The sequence below is a fragment of the Pyrus communis genome, chromosome 10, assembly GCF_041283825.1.
Source record: "Pyrus communis isolate YQ-2024b chromosome 10, ASM4128382v1, whole genome shotgun sequence".
NCBI classification, from domain to species: Eukaryota; Viridiplantae; Streptophyta; class Magnoliopsida; order Rosales; family Rosaceae; genus Pyrus; species Pyrus communis.
Genome location: NC_142574.1, coordinates 862,501 through 882,835, shown reverse-complemented (window position 1 = coordinate 882,835; position 20,335 = coordinate 862,501). Strand labels below are relative to the sequence as shown.

The 20,335-nt window shown below is 36.2% G+C and overlaps 2 protein-coding genes across 2 annotated transcripts; both read right to left on the bottom strand.

Moving 5' to 3' along the window:
* Window positions 1–1,049: 1,049 nt before the first annotated feature.
* Window positions 1,050–2,478, bottom strand: LOC137728771 (uncharacterized). The gene is made up of 2 exons (XM_068467529.2): window positions 1,978–2,478; window positions 1,050–1,471 (listed from the first exon to the last, which is right to left on the bottom strand). The coding sequence occupies exons 1-2, from the start codon at window positions 2,198–2,200 to the stop codon at window positions 1,152–1,154; spliced, it is 543 nt and encodes a 180-aa protein (XP_068323630.1). The 5' UTR covers window positions 2,201–2,478; the 3' UTR covers window positions 1,050–1,151.
* Window positions 2,479–3,140: 662 nt separating this feature from the next.
* Window positions 3,141–13,214, bottom strand: LOC137729391 (glutamate--tRNA ligase, chloroplastic/mitochondrial-like). Its single transcript, XM_088677562.1, has 16 exons — window positions 11,985–13,214; window positions 11,571–11,674; window positions 10,838–10,979; window positions 7,918–8,114; window positions 7,681–7,799; window positions 7,272–7,393; window positions 6,741–6,923; window positions 6,487–6,605; window positions 6,295–6,343; window positions 6,086–6,187; window positions 5,794–5,896; window positions 5,607–5,670; window positions 5,212–5,326; window positions 4,770–4,870; window positions 3,973–4,129; window positions 3,141–3,862 (listed from the first exon to the last, which is right to left on the bottom strand). Exons 1-16 carry the CDS (start codon window positions 13,212–13,214, stop codon window positions 3,635–3,637), a joined length of 3,135 nt encoding a protein of 1,044 aa, XP_088533688.1. The 3' UTR covers window positions 3,141–3,634.
* Window positions 13,215–20,335: the final 7,121 nt, after the last annotated feature.

The window sequence follows — 20,335 nt, the reverse complement described above, 5'->3', positions numbered from 1 at the left end:
TTTTTTAAATCAAATTGGTCACCAATAAAAAAACAAGTACGTTAATCGATATTTAATTAATAATCCAATCATTTACAACCACATCATTTAGTTTGCAAATTTGGTTTTAAAAATTTGGTCTACCTAGCATTACTCTAAAGTTATTAACCATTTTGATTTTAAGTTTTCGGTTTTCACTAGTGCTCGAGATATGAGAGTAGTATGTAAAGGAAATGAGAGATGAAGGGTGGAAGGGTGGAAGTATGTAAAGGAAATGAGAAATGAAGGTGGTGGGAAGGATGGGAAGATACAAGAATGAATGAAAATAAAATTGTGAAGGTGAAAACGAAGAAGCATGAATGTAATAGTTTGGTTTTTGGTGCTTAGTTTTTAGTTTGTGTGCACTTCCTACATTTGTTGTGCATCTCTTCCACCATCCTTCAACTCTTCCGTATACTTTAGTTTCACCTAGGTATTTTCTCTCTATCTCTAACACAATGAAAACTAAAACGAAATGGGAAACGAATAATCTTCAAATATGAAAATAAGCATAAGCTTGACAACTAATGTTTCTCGATATTTTTCACAAGCTTTTCACCTCTTTTACTTTGGTTAGCTGTGTCTACCAGCTCTTCTCTTAATCTAGTGATACATATTTTTTTTTTCTAATGTATAAAGTTATAAATTCCTATCTCTCTCATCCCTTTGGTTTAAAACAAAGTTGTAACCAAATATTATTATTATTCTTTTAAATCAAAATAGCGAATTTTGCTAGATAAATTCCAACAGTACAACTAAGACTACTAACCACCTCTAATCTTGGGAGCTATTATTGTGACTCTCAAAAACTTATTATGCTCTTCTTCGTAGTGTTGTTTCCTTCCTAACTTTTTTCATGAAAAGAGTGCAGGTTGACTATTTTAGAATGTCAATAACGACACCCCTAATCTTTTGTTTAAAGTTGATTTTTTCACGTAAGACAATTTTTAGGGGATATTGTTTCAATGAAAATTTGAGTGGGGAAATTTTGCATAAAATAAGAAGAATTAAGAGAAAGAAACACCAGTAAAGATGGAAATAATATACATAATTCGAAGGGAGAAGTTAATTGAAGATTAAAAATGAATAGCTTCATGGGCACAAGCATGGAAGTCTATATATACATGATTTGATTAAAGATCTACATATTTTTCAATAGTTGCAGACAATGTGGACTTCGGCACTGCACCAATAACGCTCTCTTTCTTCTCCCCGTTCTTGAAGAAGAGCACCGTTGGTATGCTCCTTATACCGTACTGAGTGGCAGTGTTGGGGCTCTCATCTGTGTTGAGCTTGAAACAAGATATCTTTCCGGCGTACTCTTTTGCCAATTCATCGATCACCGGCGCAATCATCCGGCACGGTCCACACCACGGTGCCCAAAACTCCACCAGAACTGGGTTCTCACTTGCAATCACAAGAGTATTCCAACTTGAATCATTCACCACTTGAACTGCATGCAAATTTTGCACATTTCAGTGAAGTCACTAATTTCATATATGTGCATGCTCTTTGTACTAAATGGGGTAAATGTGACATCTTCTTTTCTTCCAAACAAAAGTACTTTGAGGATTGCTTTTGACTTGTACGAATAGTTGAATTTAAGTGAAGGATATCCACAACGTGTAGCGAATGAAAAATTCTCGCATGCGATGAGTATATACTGTCTTTATTAAAATAATTGGTCGCTTGACCAACACAAGTCGGCATATGAACTATCTATAAACAATTTTTTATTGTAGGTGCTTGCAACACCACTAACCTTTATTTTATTTATTTATCTGTGATACCCTTTAGTTGTTCATCATACTAAAATGTATTGCTGTTTGTTCTTCTATTTGCCATGTTCACACACACACACACACACACACACACACATATCGCACTCTATTTGCTCCATATATATGCAGGTATACAGAATTTAAGGGACTCCTAAAAGATATATAAAGCTAGAGTTACCTTCATTGACAGCTTCACGAGCTTTGCAAATAAAGCGAGATTTCTGTGATTTGCCGGAACGAGAAAACGATGAGGATGATGAAGAGAATTTCAAAGCAGATTTCTTCAATCCATTGGAAGTTGGCACAACAAACTTGTCCGTGGAAGAAAATGGATGGTGTGCAGCAGCACCAACTCTTGTAGTGCATACTGTGCTTAGCTGCAAGCAGTTCTCCAAAGCCATTACTCTCTCTCCTTCTTTCTTTCTTTATCTGGTGGGAGCTAACTAGCTAGCTATATTTTTACAATCAAATAATGGAACTTGTTGAAATGTGGCTTTTGTTTTTCTGTAAATTCTACAAATCTGTTTCTTTGAATTTCTTATTTGCCAAAGGTTTGTATATATTTTTTGAATATTTTTGGGAAGTGTGGATATTATGCAGAGATTGTAAGGTGCCAAGTGTGCTGGGATGTATGTGGATAATATTTTCATGTACTGAACTGTCCATATGCACCACTTGATGCCCTCTACAGAAATTCTCAAAACTCGGTTTTTATTTTTGTTGCACGGAGGCAAAACTACAATATAGGGATTCAACATGAAAAACGGAAAATTTATTGTCGACCTACCTAACGCACTTTTTCTTCTTTATTTGGCCTTGGGACTGGAAGCGTAAGATAAACTTGCACATGTGAAATTTGTCAGGGAAAAACTTGCACAGACGAAATTAGTGGGATAAGACTTGGTTGTTATTATTGTTGTACACAAAGACAAAACTCTCAAATTTCAATGCAAGAAAAACAGGAGAAATATTATAGGCATGGTAATACGAGTCGGTGTATCATTTTAGATATTATAATAAATGTGGACGAAAGTATTAAAATTTGAGTGAAATGTTAAAGTGACGTGATTGTCTTTAAATTCATTGAAAATTGCCAAAAAAAAAAATCCAGAGAAAGAACCAAAAGTAGAATTATTAGACTTTATTTTATCATTACTGGTGGGTGGACCATAGACTTTTCATATTTTTCTTCTTCTTTACCTTCTTTTTTTAATTTTTAAAATCTATGGTCATTGTCCATCAGACAGCTTTAGCAGGATTGGCCCATTTAATTTTAACCCAATGAACAAAATTACAGCCGTTTCATGATTGAGCAATGCTTTGGTTTCACCCAAAAATATCTCCTACAGATTGGGCACCAAAACATAAGATTTATATTTTTTGGCAATAATAATGCTATATTTATCACATTTTTCATACCGCATTTGCATTACCTCTAATACAAATAGGACCTACCAATGCATGTAGGTCACATTTCTATGAGAACTCTTGGTATAATACCAGTGCTTCAAAAATAAATTACACGACGGAAATCAAGCACATGCACGGGGAGACTTCACTCCGTCGGATCTATAAATCTTTTTAAAGATCAAGGAGACAACTCGAGTGAAACTACACTAATCTGTCACGTCCTTTCTTGTGGTGTTGGTATCTGGGTTTTCTTCATTGTCTATGTGCCACCAATGTACTCGCCATAACGATCACTGAAACACCCAGATGAGGGTGCAATTCATGTAACTGAGTAAAGATTTCGTGTTTTCTTGACAACAGGAACGCGATAGATACCCTCTTTTGAAGCCAAAGAAAGAAAAAAAGCCGGTTAAAACTGCGTACTCTCAGTTTGATATGGTGGCAGTCTCCAGGAGAGGCTGATCCCTAATTAATGCTTCCCGGTCGACTTCTCTCAAAAGTTTGAACCTTTCATCCAACGTTACAAAACCGGCTAGAGGAGCAATAATACCAGACTTTCCAGCTTTGTGCAGTAAAAGCACGCTAGTCCTCATATCTGGGCCATGCAACTTTCCTGTTAACAGCACTCGGAGAGGCATGAACAGTGATTTTCCCTGAGATTAGGATTTCAAATGAACAAAACTTTCAGTTCATTTTCCAGAAACGAAGGAATGTTTGCTAAAGCTTAAAAAAAAAAAAAGAAAGTGAACAAAAATGAGCCCACCTTGCGCTTTAATGATTTGCCAAAGCTCTTAACCCACTTTTGCCAACCAGCATGGCCTTCTTCAAGGGCACCAACGAGTTCACCGCTGTCATAAGCAGCTATGAAACTTGCAGCAAACTCTGAAAGTTTGTCTTCTAAAACTGGTTTGGCTTCAACACTGCAGCCAGGAGAGACAAAATCATGGTTAGCATACAGCATTCTGTTAACATCAACAGCCAACAACCGTCCCCGGCTTCAAACACAAATTACAAGTCACAAGTAAACCAAATATGATGAACAGCAAGCCATTATAATAGAATTAGAAGTGGCACAACCTAATTGCAACCTTGGATTTAGGGATAATCTTCTGTTGAAACAAATCCATATAATATCCCATCTGAGTGAGACCACAATCTTATACAAGATATGATATGGCCTAGCCCAACCAGATCCCAAAGGGCCACGTCAACTATTGATCATAAACCCAAAAGCAGACTTATACGATACTCAGTTGTTGCTTGCATGCTGTTGTTTCAGATAGAGCACTCAAAGTCATTGTCACCCAATTCAAGAGAGAATTCCGAAAACTACCCAATGCACTCAATAGGGAAATTACTAGTTATCCAAAAAGTGAGGAAAAGAACATCAAAGTTGAGAAGTGGGCAAGCCTTTTTCCAATATTCTATTAGACAAAACTATATCAACCTCTCTAAAATGCTTATGAAACTCTCACAGTGCCAATTCAAAAGTTAATTTTCCTCCCAACAAACAGAATGGTGAAAACATAAAACCAGAGTTCCAGTGCAATTCAAAATCACCTGGATAAAGTGTCATGTAAAGGACAAGACAACAAGTTTGAGAGGGCTTTATCTGAATCTGGTGTTAAATCGATCCCATCCTTGAGTAGCTCTACTGCCTCCTGCAAAATTACAAAGTGCACACATGCTTCACTTTTCATGAATATAAAATATCACAAGAGAAATCACATTGAAGTAACAAGAGAAGCAGTCAACACTTTTTCATTTACGGAGAATTTCAACAATAGAAAATCATTGGAAAGTAAAGAACCTCCCCTGGAAGCATATGCATCTGCTCTTTGTAACAGAACTATCTAAATACAGCAGACCTATTCTAAAAGATTGTAAGGCACAAACAATCCTGTTTGAAAGAGAGGTATCATCTACAGCAATGTTGAAGAATCAAGAACTTAGAAATGAAAAATTAACTGAAAATTGAAAATGATGAGTAAATGAGTCTTACTTCAATAAATGAGCCCTCTGCTTCTGTAAGGATGCCAGTGCTTTTCCATTGCTCACCAATAAGCTTTGTCAACTGCTCCGATGGAAGTGCTCTTAAGTGTTGACCATTCATCCACCTTTAGCTTGTAAGAATATGGAAAGAAAATATAAACAGGAAATGTCAATGCTTCAGTAATGCCATTAATTCAAGAATTCTTTAAGCATCCTAAATTCTCAAAGACACGATCCACATTAAATCATGAAAATCTAAATCTAGATTTGGGATATTACGGAGAACATGCAACTGTAAAATGTTCATTCAATCTGCTTCTCCAGGGAGGGGAATGCTAGGTAGAAGCAATAATTAGCTACCATTCTAGGCATATAACACTATACTAGATTAAAAGCCAAAATTACCTTAATTTGGTAGAGTAAAAAATGGCACCACTTTTGTTGACACGACCAATTGAAAATTTCTCAACTATGAATGCATGAAATAGAGTACGAAATTAGTCAAACATGACACTTGGCTATTTAAATAGCACGCATGAGTTGAGCAGCTTAAGATGATAGGGAGCAAGAGAATGACAAAAGTTTCACTAACCAAGTTGCTCAAGGGTGAAGAATTCATTTTCAGTGCCATCACCCCAACCTAACAGTGCCAAGTAGTTCACCATTGCCTGGAGTAGATAGCCCATCTCCCTGTACTGTTGTGCTCTAGTTATTAGACATCAAGAATACTGAATCATTAAATATTGATAAAGGAACTCTTAAATCAAGGAAATCAGAACCGAGAAAGGTGGGGCTGGACCTCTAATAAGCAGTGTAAGAAACATCCTGTAGCCCAACATATTTATCAATAATAATAACTAATAAGCACATATATAGATAACCACCTGGCCCACTGAAGTAGCGCCATGCCTCTTTGACAATTTACTCCGATCAGGTGCAAGAATTAAGGAAACATGTGCAAAGTCAGGCATTTGGAATCCTAAAGCCTGTGTTACAATGGTATTTAGAAAACAAAATCAGCTTCACTGTAATGGTTGAAAGATATTAGAAACCTTAGCAGTAATAAAAATCAGGCCACAAGTTTGCAAATTACCTTATATATTAATGCTTGCCTTAGGGTATTTGGTAGATGCTCCTCTGCTCTGAATGCAAGTTTTGATAAATCAAAAACATTAATAAACAGATGAACAAAAAATCAACAAACAAAAATCCAAAAAACTATAGTGAACTAGCAGGCTGGCAAATAGCACATTATAATCCATTTTAAATAGACTGTTCTTATTACCTAATAACATGTGAGATGGCCATAGTAGCATCATCGACTGTGACACAAAAATTGTACATTGGTTGACCATTGCTTCTCATAATTACAAAATCTCCAAGAGTATTCAAGTTCCAACTGACCTTCATGACAACATATAACATATTACCATCCTTCCTATAAAAGTAATTTAAATAATAAATTAATTGTGATTGAAGCTAATTAAAATTGCTTAGGAGTGCCTTCCTTTGATAGTGAGCAACAGAAAGATGAACCACCTTGCCTCGAATAAGGTCATTGATTTTTAAACTTCCTTCCTTTGGCACACGAAACCGATATGTCTGAGGAGTTCCTCTTTCCAGCTCTTCTTGTACTTCTTTGTCTGTTGCATTGGCCCACTTCCCGGTGTATACTGGTGGCAGTTGTTTTAGTTTTGCAATCTCCTTCATTTTTTCTAGTTCCTGGAGAGAATGAACAAATACTGAATGAACAATAAAGGATTTACGACGCCAAAACACCTCGAAAAATATGTGAAGCAATTTTTATTGAAGTTCCGTTTCAGAAAAAGCCATTAAGGTTTCAAATTTACATTAACAAAAATCTGCCACTCGTTTAGCCAACAACAAGACATACAGAACCAAAAGTAACAAATTAAAAGGAAAAGCAAAGACAAGTAATAAAGGCATTCAGTCTTCTAAAGTTTCCATTTGTAAATCTGTTACAGCATAATTTTATTTCTAGGGAGTTTCCAATCATATAATTTGGCACGTAAAGACACGTTTCAAGACTCAAATATTGAAGAGAATCACCTCACTAGAGCAAAAGCAGCAATAAACATGACCAGATTCTAAGAGCTTCTCAGCATATTGCTTGTACAATGAATTTCTTTCTGATTGTCTGTAAGGACCATAGTCTCCATCAACACCGGGTCCTACAAAGTTCACCAAAAATGAAATGACCAAGTTGGACACTTTCCAAGATAAACCCAATTGAGAAAAGTACTTATCCTACCATCTCAAACTAAGCCATTACAAGCTACAACTAAGTCACTGAGCATAAGTCACAATTCAAGTAATATCCAAATTCTTCAGAGTACAAAGTCACAATTCAAGTAATATCCAAATTCATACACATACAGAGGAAGAAAAAACTGCGTTCGGATCGGAAATTTAGGCATTTAAGAAGTGGAGAAGAAGTAAACAATTTAAAAAGCAGTACCTTCATCCCAATCAAGGCCAAGCCAAGAGAGATCATTTAACACAGCCTCCTCAGACTCCTTAGTAGACCTCTCCAAATCAGTGTCTTCAATTCTCAAAACAAACTTCCCTCCATTGGACCTGACCCAACACAACACAGATGCTCATAAACCAACAATGCTCAATCAAATAAGCAAAACCCCGAAACGTTTCGGGCTCAAAACCTGAAACCGAACGGAAAACAAAAAGAGGAAGGAACCTGGCAAACAGATAATTGAAAAGCGCAGTTCTGGCTCCACCGACATGGAGATTCCCGGTGGGAGAAGGAGCGAAGCGAACGCGTACTGGATGTTGGGTCGACGCAGCAGAGACTGAGAAACTCCTTCTCCTTCCATGGAAGACTGAGACTTTACTGGGGGATTGTGGGAAAATGGAGGAAAAACATCTGGGAAAAGTCTAACCTTCACTCGAATCTTGGGCATTGCAACCAAAGTTGCCATTTTTGGGTTTTGGGTTTTGGGTGCCGAGGATCGAGTTTTTAGTCGCAATTTTGATGTTTGAGAAAGACTTTTTGCTCTGGAGACTCGGAATGACCAAATTATATAGAGTAGATAGTAGCAACAGTCACTTCACTTTAATTAAATTGGTGTAACCATCTTTTAACTAAAAATTCATTACTATTAATTTCTTAAATCATCAAAATGTGTAGGTATGATCATTTTCGTCAACTTCGTCAAAATTTGGTCAAAAGAAGTTATGTTAGAAAGATCATTGCTACAATTAGGGTCCCTCAACTCATCAAAACATGTAGTTATGGTCTTTTTCATCAACTTCATTAGAATTTGTCAAAATGAGTAATGTTGGAATGACCATTTCTACAATTGGGTTAAAATTGAGAAACCATTGCTTCAATTGGGTAAAATTGATAGACCCTTTCTCCAGTTGGATTAAAGTTAAGGGATCAATGATAATGGATTTTTAGTAGAAGGATCATAGTTGCATGTTTTGATCAGTTGAGCGGCCAATGGTAATGAATTTTTTGTTGAGGGACCATTGCTCCAATTGAGTTAAAGTTAAGGAATCAATGCTACAATTTACTCAATTATATATGTAGCATTGATATTAATTATCAATGCTACAATTTTCTCATTGCTGTGAGAGTGCTTCTGTGAGATCTCCTCTGCGAGAGTTTCTTTCTCTTTGCTGTGAGAGTGTTTCTGTGAGACCTTCTTCCAGACTCTTCGGTGGCACTGGCCCTAGCTTCGGCTGGGGTTGGGTGTTGCGTCCTCCTCTCCCTTTTCTCCCTGCATCTACTGTTGGTTCTCCCCAGTTTTCAATTATGCCTGTCCAATTCCTCCAACTTTGTGGGTTTTCTTCTTCCTCATTCTTCTTTGCTTCGTTTTTAAGCCATGTCCTGTGTAGAGTTCCGACGCTTGAACCAGCTAGGGTATTTTCCACACCACCACGTTCTTCTTTGTGTTTGCCGCTTGCTGCAGTGTTTCTCGGGACTTGGTCTGAGCTTCCACCTGGTGATTGGCCTCTTTAGTGTGGATGCCAATTAACCCTAACTTATGACTGTGTGCAGGAGACGTCAGTGAAGGAGATGATCCGCAGTGGTTGGAGAATCGGCTGGCTGGCAGTTCCTTGGACCGTCAGTGGAGAAGGTAGTGGGTGCTTCTTGGATGTTCTTTGGTTTTGGGCTTTTGGGCTCATTCTTTGTTTCTGTTGTTTTTTCTTTCTGCTTAGGCCTTTTTTGGTTGTTTATAGGTGTTGTTGGGTCTTTATCTGTTTGCAAGTTTGTGTTTTGGTTGGAATAAAATCTTCCCCTTGACCAAAAAAGGGGCTCCTACAGAAGTTCCAAACGAAAGCTATAACAAAAAATGCACTATTAAGTTTAGTTGATATTAATTATCAATCAGACTTTTATTTATTATTTTATATAAAAATAATAATAATTTACGCAAAGAATTAATTGGTTGCGGAGTCTCCTTCCATGAAATTTGAACTTAAAATCTCTCACATATAAGTAGACCGTAGTGCTAAAAATAAAACTAAGTTGAAGAAGAAAAGTGTAATTTTAGAAAGTCTTTGTGTAATAGCTAGCATGACACATAAAAGGGTAAAAATAGGGTGGGTTTTTTCGGTACTAGCGCTGTTATGAAAATATTTTCGGTTCGGGTACCCTGATTCTTATAGAGTGTAGTAATGTAACAGTATCTTGACTAATTAATTACAGTAATAAATTTTGTCACTCAGTATTACGGTCTGGTGTATCCCTTTCACTTGTGAGTGAGAGGTCTTAAGTTCAAATTTTGTGAATGACGAATTCGATATCAAATTAAGTTGCCAATTATTGTGGTTTAGCCGAACTCCTTCTTTTTTTAGTATAAAATATATCATTGCACTAAAAAAATTACAGTAATAACTTTTAATTTTCTTCTTTTGGTGGATTGAATTGAGCCGAGTGTGCATGCGGGCGTGCCAGTTCCTCTCTGTGCGAATCAAATTTAAAGTATATTGCCTTTCGATTGTGTTTGTGTGAGTCCAAGCCATGTGTGTGCATCAACAAAATACCTACTTCACTCTTCATCCTATATAAGTAATTAAATTTAAGAGAGAACGAACACAATAAGCAATTACAGATCAAATAAGTAAGCACAAACCAATTGACCCCTCTTTTTTTTTTTTTTTTTTTTTTTTGTTATGATTCCAAATAAATAACTCAATTGGCTCAATTCACAAATTATATAGTACGACCAACTTAAATGTAGAAGAGTTCCAACCACAAATACAGCACAGAAGAGAACAAACTAGCTATTTTTACTCGATTTTGCTTCAGCTCCGGGCAGTGGCTTAGGGATAGCGAATGTAGTAATATCGCGTCTATCGGTTAGTATGTAGTTCATGGAGATAACACCGGCTAAAGTTGAAAGCAACGAGAAATTAGAAGCAATGGTCCCTTGATAATGCATGAATGTTCCCTTATTCATACCTATATTCTTGTGAATTCATACTCCAAAATCCACAAAGGCCTCACCCGTCCCGTACAGTGTTTTAGACTCGAGTGTCTTGTTAGTTTGAATCTCCTAACTCCACCTTCGTCTGGAGTTCTTTCTAACAGTCGGTTGTTGGCAGTCGAGTAGAGATCTATTTTCTGTAGCGGGAGGCAAGGGCCTTACCAGATAGGGAATTAGAGGCATCAATTTAGGACACCGGGAGAGAAATGCAACTATGGAATAGAAGCTGGGTACGTATGGTATGGCCTTTTTATTTGAGTACCCGAAACCCCCAAAGTTGTCCCTTATTTCCCATGCCAAAATTCTAAAGCATTGCTCCGAGTTATGAACATAAGAATTCATTACTGCGATAAGCACCTATTCACAATATATGTATGATGTCGATATTACTAATGAACAACTCTAATTCTAGCCGTATTATTTGGGATTACTAATTAAACACTACTATTATCCAAATGCCATTTTGATTGATATGAAAATAACACAGATAAAAAAAGAAACATTGGAATAGAAATAGATTTGACAAGCAAAGATGCAATCCAGTAAAATATAAATAGATGAGACCATGCACATATTTATTTTAGCCTATAGTTAGTTGTATGCAAAAACTCTCCTTAAATACATGCAATATGCTTCATTATATAGTTGAATATACATATATATATATATAGTAATGCTATTTTTACCATGTTTTTATACCACATTTATATACCATTTTATGTGGCATTTAAATTAATCAGAATTTAATTTAAATTAAAAACCAGTTAATAAACCAATAATTTAAGAAAAGCTGGAATTAAATGGTGATTGTGGCATACCCTTCCTTCCCCATTCAATCCTACTTCTTCTCCCGTTTCTTCTTCCACGCCAGTTCTTTCACGCCATTTTTTTTTACCCCAATTTTTTTCCACGCCAGTCTTCCTCCTCTGTTGCATCTGCATCATTACCCGATTCTTTTTCATCGTCAATCAATGGTCCAACATAGTACACATCAGATGCCTATATAAATGTGGTATAAAAATATGATAAGAATAACATTACTGATATATATATATATATATATATATATATATATATATATATATATATATATATATATCTATATATAGACATGCAAATAGTTTGATAACTAACGTGAAAACTAACAAATCCGATGAGTGATAAATTATTATCATATAAAATTGAAATTAATTAGATAAATAGACATGAAAATACCTAGGAAAATTTAAGGGAAAACTGGGGATATTATGAATCAGTTGGTAGATTCAAATTCAGATCGGTTGCCGCACTTTGCCTTTCATCCACCTGCCTCATTCGCTTTCCTCTTTTTACTTGCTTTTGAATTAGCTGCAAGGCGACTGCGTTTGCTCTTATGTTCCTTTGTACCACCTTTTCTATTTGCAACAATCTCTTCAAGTCCCGACCTTGTTGAGCTTGAGCTTGATCTGCTTCCAGGACTTACGCTAGGGTAAGAAATAGGATTGCTTGTGGCTAAAGCAGCGGCAGAAACACTAACCTTTTCCGCTACATGATATGAACTAGAGCCCTCATCCCGTTGTTTGTGTCCAAGAACTAGTGTTGGCCAGCATGGGATCACATACAGGAAGACAGTTCCTCCGGGCATAACATCACCATAACTAAACAGATCAGTTCTCCAAGCCTGCGTTAGGGTTTTCGCGCCAACGTTGTACATGACGAGGTGCTGACAAAATTCTAGATACAAGATATCTTCATTATAAGGGTCAAAACCGAGTACCCTTGTACAGTTGTCGACGTGGACCTTATATTTACAACTGCAATCCGTGATCGATGGGCATTGACGACGTACCCAGTTGAGGGCAACTATGTCTACTAAACACCAACGTTTGGTTCCCTTGTCGACCTGAATCTGATCGTCTTCAAAGTAGTCCCAAACACCCACACCATCATGGTAACAGTGTCCATTCTTAAAATGGCCAAAGGGCTCGCACATCCGCATACTAAATCCTCTTCCAGTTCCAGCTTTAATGGCACCCAGGTGTACAAAGTTTGAAAAGCGATATACATCTTCAGGTAAGTCAATGAATTTGACCTGATCATCTTCAGGCAAATCCATGACATTGGCCTTATCTTCAGGTAAATCAATGAAACGGCAATGAATAGTACAAGTAGCATTGATATTGCTGGAGTATAGTTCCAGACCAATCAAGCCACGACTGCCCCCGAAGTACAACGTTCCATCGTAACCAAACGCTGCACCCATTGAAAGCAAACTAGCAACACTAAATTCTCTTGGGGATGACACAGCAGTTTCTGTCCACGTACGATTCTCGGAAGCGAAAATATGTACTTTAAATTGCTTGGAAGGATACACTGGAGGTGGGGGAATAATTATTCGCACAACCCTGTAGCTATATTCATTGATAAGCACTCCCAGCTGATTGCCGGGATTGCAGATGAGTCCAACTTTTACAAGGTGGTGGCATTGAGGAGGGGGAGGAAGGGCATCCCATTGCTTGGTGTACGGATTGCAGATGTAGTAATCACGTTGAGAAAACATGGCTGCGCAGCATAAAAGTAGGTCGTTATACGATGCTAGCACAGGGGGTCCTGGTTCAAATTCATGGGTACTAGTGCTGACGAAGACAGGAGGCCCTTGGAAACAAGGGAGGAAACTCAAAGAGAAGTTATGGAATTTTGTGGGGCCAAGAGGCTGCTCGGATGACATGGAAAAGAAATTGCTAGGGTTCTTTGGATTTGTGACGATCATGGTACGCGTAGCGGGGTCTGACTATCGGTTTGGAGTCGGACACAAGAAAAGCGGCTAAGAAAATAAGGATTAAAAACGAGATTGTACCAACGTTTGGACACGCATGCATTGCACTACGGATTCGTAGGGGAGATGACCGAGGATTTCAACCAACAAAGAATCATGGAGACCATCAAGATTTAACATGATTATTGTTGTGCAGATTGTTGGATTGATTGATTGATTGATTGCAATTGGCGTTCTTGTAATTGGAACTTGTTTCATAAGGGAACGGAGACTATAAAACGTCTTCTCATTTGAAAAAGCATTCATGTCCTATGAACATGAGTGTGGCTTGAAAGCATTAAAAGTGTTGAATCTAAGAGTCACATTAAAAGTTTCAAAGCATTCAGAATCAAAAAAGCTAATCAGAATTTCACACAAAATATTGCTAAGCAAGAATTGTTTGGTTTTCGGGTCCATGATTAGTTGTCCTAAGGCTATTGGAAAATATAGTCTTAGATGATTAAATTGTTTTTCCAATTGGAGTTGTTTGCCCAATTGGAGTTCAGTTGTTTCAATCAAAATCCCTTCGAACCACGCAAACTATTTCGATGAAAAAGGCTACTGGTACTGTAGAAACTAATGTCTAAAGGATACATACATAGTACAGCTACTGAACCATTTACGAATCGAATAGAAAGCTATAAGTAGCAGACCTGTTCTTCGTACAGGAATACATGGTATGGCAAACATCACAGAAATTCGAAAAAAAACTAAAAGATTGCAACTTTGAATGCTAATGATAATAAAATTAGAGCAGCAAATACTTTTAAACGCACAACTAATTCATGGCAAACTACAAAAGGCGGTGAAATTAAAAAGAAAACAAAATGAGAGAGGGAGAATAAATTGGTTGCGGAGTCGCCGTCCATGAAATTCAAACCTCTCACATACAACTAGATCGTAGTGCCAAAAATAGGACTAAGTTAATGAAGAAAAGTGTAATTTTAGAAAGTCTTTGTGTCATAGCTAGTAATCTCATAAAAAGGGGAAAATAGGGTGGGTTTTTTCGGTTCGTATACTAAGTTCCCCATCAAAGATCGATTTCACTCTTTAGCCACAAACCCACTCTAAGGATCGATCACGATAGCAGCACAAAAAGCATTACTGAATCTTCCTCAACAAACCAACCAATTGAATCTTCAAATTTACAACACAAGTAGATCTATAACTTGAGCTGTAAATGCATACATAATCCTCTCTTACTTTCTCACTAGCTAATACTAGAAACAAAATCCAATACTCAACAATTTATCAGAGAACAACAATTGATACGACTATTTTAGGTAAACACAATTGAAGAAACAAAATAATTCACAGCAGAAACCAAGTTACTATTGTTAAAATCCCCAACAGTTCATCAGAAATTCACAATCTATACAACCAATTCAGGAATCAAGATTGAATCTCAACAAAATTTGATTCAGTGATAGCATGAAGAAACAGATAGACAACCAAGTAAACAATACTAAACAATTTATTAGAAATCAACAATCAAACAACACATTCTATAAACCAATACTGTTAAAGCAAATCCTCAACGATTTATCAGAAATTCACAATCTTTACAACAATTTCAGAAATTCACAATCCATACAACGAATTCAGGAAAACAACATTGAATCTTAATAAAACTTAATTTCGTGATGGTATGAAGAAACAAAAAGACAACAGAAACTATACTACAGACTCGTGCCGAAAAGACAATCAGCTAGCCCAACAAAACGGTACTAACAACAAAAGGAAAGTATACTACTGTTCTTGCAGACTCGTGCCTAAAAGACAATTAACTAGCCCAACAAAACAGTATTAACAACAGAAGGAAAGTATACTACTGTTCTTGCAGTCTCGTGCCGAAATGACAATCAGCTAGCCCAGCAAAACAGTATTAACAACAGTAGGAAAGTAGTATCTAGCCCAGCAAAACGGTATTACCAACATAAGGAAAGTATACTACTATTTTTGCAGGCTGATACCAAAAAGACTCAGCCAGCCCAACAAAAAACGAATGGTATTTACAAACATTGCTGTCTCTCCATGTCATCTCTCTATGTCACAAGGCTTTTCTCCTTCAACAAGCTTCCGAACATGAGAAATTTCAGCAACTTCCATCGCTTCACCAGCTTCGCCTTTCGATTTTCCCTAGAACACAGATACAATTATAAAAAAAACCAACATAATAACATAAGAAATAATTTTATCCCATAGCACACAAGTAGAAAACTAATATTGCAGTGTTAAAAAAAGAGTAAATTATAGCAATGGTCCCTCAACTTTAATCAAATTGTAGCAATGGTCTCTCACTCCTACGAATCTTCCATCTACTCGGCATCCTGTTTCATTTTCAATTCCTAAGCATCCTTTTGGAAATCCTCAATTGAAATTCAATAAGGTAATATATTTTTTGAATCATTGCAGTATTAGTTTTCTACTTCTTGTGTTATGGGATAAAATTATTTCTTATGTTATTATGTTGGTTTTTTTTTTTTATACTTGTATCTGTGTTTTAGGGAAAATCGAAAGCCGAAGCTGGTGAAGCAAAGAAAGTTCTAACTGTAGCCGTATTGTTTGGGATTACTAATTCAACACTACTATTATCCAAGTGTCATTTTGATGCAAGTGACTATTTACCACAATGGTGAAAATGTGTCGAGTCCTTCCGTGAAAACATGGGTTCAAGTCCTATCGGTGGCTAATTTAACATTTAATCTAATAAAATTTATCGTCTAACAACAAACAAAAAAAAAAGAAGCCATTTTGATTGATATGAAAATAACACAGTTACAATAGAAGAAACACTAGAATAGAAATACACTAGCAACGAAGCCCGCGTGATGCTGCGGGTTTTTAAACAGCATAAAACATGTAGAAAGTTATATTTACAACTCTGCCTAACTCAAGGAATAGATAAAAGTTTGTTTCTTACCGAAATATACGAATTTGAATGACATGTATCAAAGAAGTATAGAGTGGAGCAAACCTTGTAATTTCTGTAAGGTGGGCAGCTGGAATACCAATAGTGATATAATTTGACGGAATCTGGCTATAATCCACCTTGGTCGTTCTTTGTAAATTTGTTGGAAAATGTAGTAGTTGGCTTGAAAATAACAATCAAGAGCGTTGAACGAATCAAACCTGAATGATATCAAATCCAATTATGTACCAATGGTGAACTTATATTTCACAGGCACCAGGAAGCATAAAAGTTTAACCAAACAAAGAAAATTCAGCTAGAAGCGTCAATGTTTAAACATTTGAAACGTATAAAAGTTTAGTGAAACAATCAAAACCCACTTAGAAACCTCAATGGTTGAACTCACAAACTATGTGAGTTTATATTGTATTAATTCATGCACATCATTGCCCTAAAACAACTGAAAATGCTAAGAAAGGTTATACATACATAGGATTTTGATGCTAAAAGCAGCACCTGAAGTGGGCAAAAAAGTTGGACAGTGCAGTGGACTTGAGAGCTTCTCCATGAGATATAAGACACATCATTGTGGCCAAGAAATTGGGAATTTAGTGTTATGGTTTGAGTGTATGGAAACAATATAAATTAGAAAGAGAAGGGGGACAGCTTGAACACATATTGGAGGAGTTTTGCCGCTATCTTTTATCAAATAGGTGATGGACACTAAAACATTCAATTTGACATAGTCAAGCTCATTTATAGTTGTTTATCCACTGAGCAAAAGATACATTGTGAATGTAATCAGATAAATTAAAGAAAATCAAATGACAGAAATTAACAAAAGGTGTGGGAGAAGTAAACAGAGGTGTGTGGATAGCAAAAATTTTAGGGCCTATTTGGTATCCTATTTGAATTTTTTTATCATTTCTCAAAACATTTATTAAGAAAATTTCTTAAAAATAATTTTCTTTAAGACTAAAAAACTTAATTGGTTTGCGATTTAAAATTTTTAAATCTTACGACTTAAACTAGACAAAGAGATCTAAAAAGAGGGGATCGCTAGAGAGGGAGAAAGATGAGAGAGGAGGAATGAAAGTAAAAGATGATTGAAGGAAAGAGAAAGAAGAGAGAGGATCGGACGAGATAGAAAGGAAGAGGAGAGAGAGAAAAAGAACTGAGAGAATGAAGAGAACGGATTGGAGGAGAGATGAAAAATGTTAAAAAAAAGAGAGAAAAAGAAGAAAAGAGAGAGATTTGGAGTGAGAGTGGAGTAGGAAGAGAAAAGAAAAGAGCGACTTTAAGTTTAAAAATTCTAAAAATTCACTTTTTATGTTTTTAGAGAATAGACTACATTTTTTAGTTAGTCATGAATACAATTTTTGAAAATAATCTTACCAAACAAGTTTTTAAGATTTAAAACTTAAAAATTGTTTCTTAGTTTAAAAAGTTGAATTTTCCAAAAACTTTTTAAATTTCTATAATAAAATCGGGCACTAGTTTCATGTGCAATTAATTTCTGTAATAAAATCAGGCATTGGTTTCACAAGGAATTTGGGCCCGTGACGTGGAGATTCCCGGTGGGAGAAGGAGCGAAGCGAAGTAGCGAACGCGTACTGGATGTTGGGTCGATGCAGCAGAGAATGAGAAACTCCTCCCTCTTCCATGGAAGATTGGGACTTTGTTGTGGGATTGGGGAAAAAATGGGGGAAAAACATTTGGGAAAACTCTAATCTTCATTCGAATATTGGGCATTGCAACCAAAGTTGCCATTTTTGGGTTTTGGGTGCCGAGGATCGAGTTTTTAGTCGCAATTTTGATGTTCGAGCCCTTTAGCTCAAGAGACTCAGAATGACCAAATGACGCGAGTGTTTTTGCTCACCATACTTGGATATTGTTTCTTGCTACTCAATTAAGTAGAAAATTAAAGTAAAACCAGCAAAAAAATTTAGGGCTTGTTTTGTATCCAATTTGAAATATTTTATCATTTCTCAAAACATTTTTTGAAAACAATTTCCTTTAAGACTAAAAAACTTAATTGGTTTGCGATTTAAAAATTTTAAATCTTACGACTTAAACTAGATAAAGAGATATAAAAAGAGAGGATTGCAGGAGAGGGAGAAAGAGGAGACTGGAGGAAAGAGAAGGAAGAGAGAAGATCAAACGAGATAGAGAGGAAGAGGAGAGAGAAAAGAACCGAAAGAATGAAGAGAGCGGATTGGAGGAGAGACGAAAAAGGTATAAAAGGGAAAAAGAAGAAATAAGAGAGATTTGGAGTGAGAGGGGAGGAGGGAGATCAAAGAAATGAGTGAATTTAAGTTTAAAAACTCTAAAAATTCACTTTTTATGTTTTTAGAAAATAGACTATATTTTGAGATAATCTTGAGTTGAGTTTTTGAAAATAATCCCATCAAACAAGTTTTTAATGTTTAAAAATTGAAAATTGTTTTTTAGTTTAAAAAGTTGAATTCAAATACAGTACCAAATATGCCTTAATATTTTTCTCTCATAAAAAAGGCCATGTATTTTGTTTCTTGACTGCCCGAGTAGATAAACTAAAACTTTAGCATTTATTTTTTCTTTTTTATATTGAAATGTTGGAAAGGCAAATTTAATTTCACAAATAAATATGGCAGAAATTTAAAAACTCGTTTATAAATGTTTTTAAAATAATTAAAAGTGCTTTTAGAAGAAAAAAAAATTGGTTGTAAAAGCACCTAAAGTGTTTCCAGCTAAATATTAGCCATTCGTTTGGAAATACTTTTATAATAGCTGAAAACATTTTTTAGTAAAAATAATTTTTAAGAAATCCTTTGTAAAAAGCATTAAACATATGTTTATTTTAACAATTTAATTAAACGTTCTCCTACATTTTTGGTGCCATAGAACCCGATTGCCACATGACCCTCAAAATTCAATTTCTGGATTCGCCACTAGATCCACATAGGAACCCTGGTGATCTTGAGATCCTCCGGATTCTGGGAGAACATCTCTGATCGACCATTAGGGAACCCCCGATGGATTGGGAAATGGTGGTGGAGAAGTCCTTGTCTCCATAGATGTGCATGCAGAATGTTATAAACGAGGAAGAAGAAGAAGTTTTAATTTTTTTTCTTTTTCTTTTTAAACGATCTGGTGGTGGAGAGGTCCTTGTCTACATGGAACATGGATGTGCATGTTGAATAAGAAGAGTATCCAAGATAACTCTAATGATCCCAAGAAGAAGAAAATAGAACACACTCTTAAAGAAAGCTCACAAAACAAACTAATTGGCAAAGCTTTTCTTATTTAGCTCTAGGCTTTGTTTTTCCTTGGATGATTTACAATGCTTGAGAACTTGGGTATTTATAGCAAACCAAATGATTAAACTAAGATTATTTATTACCACACAAAACACATTAATTGTACCTAATAATTTTTATTCAACCATACCTAACATTGCCTAACTTTCCTTGCCTAACTTTGACATTGATTTTCAACACTCCCCCTCAATGTCAGCTCTCATTCTTTGCACTGTGCTGAGCAGACAGCGAAAATTTTCGAGCTTGCCTGTACTTAAACTTTTTGTGAACAAGTCCGCAACTTGATCATTCGTCTTGACTTGTCTCATCTCAATCTTTTCTTGTAGAACCTTTTCTCTGATAAAGTGGTAGTGCACTTCCACATGTTTAGTTCTTGCATGAAAGACTGGATTTTCCGTCAAGCGAATGGCCGATTGGTTATCACAGTACAATGGTACTGGATAATCTACTGGTTGATGTAGATCACTCATCAACTGTACCAGCCATGCATTCTCTTGAGCTGCCATTGCTGCTGCTCTATACTCTGCTTCTGTGGTTGACAAAGATACCGTTGGCTGTCTCTTGCTACACCAAGAGATGGTTCCAGAACCAAGCTTAAACACATACCCAGTTGTTGATCTCCTGGTGTCATGATCTCCCGCATAGTCAGCATCACA

Coding starts and splice junctions, on each gene's coding strand:
- LOC137729391 (XM_088677562.1), bottom strand. CDS start 13,214: ATGTTTTCTCAACGTGATTACTACATCTGCAATCCGTACACCAAGCAA. Junction 7,394..7,680: donor TGGCCTTGATTGGGATGAAG/GTACTGCTTTTT, acceptor TGAACTTTGTAG/GACCCGGTGTTGATGGAGAC. Junction 5,671..5,793: donor CTTCACCCTTGAGCAACTTG/GTTAGTGAAACT, acceptor ATGCATTCATAG/TTGAGAAATTTTCAATTGGT.
- LOC137728771 (XM_068467529.2), bottom strand. CDS start 2,200: ATGGCTTTGGAGAACTGCTTGCAGCTAAGCACAGTATGCACTACAAGA. Junction 1,472..1,977: donor TCGTGAAGCTGTCAATGAAG/GTAACTCTAGCT, acceptor ATTTGCATGCAG/TTCAAGTGGTGAATGATTCA.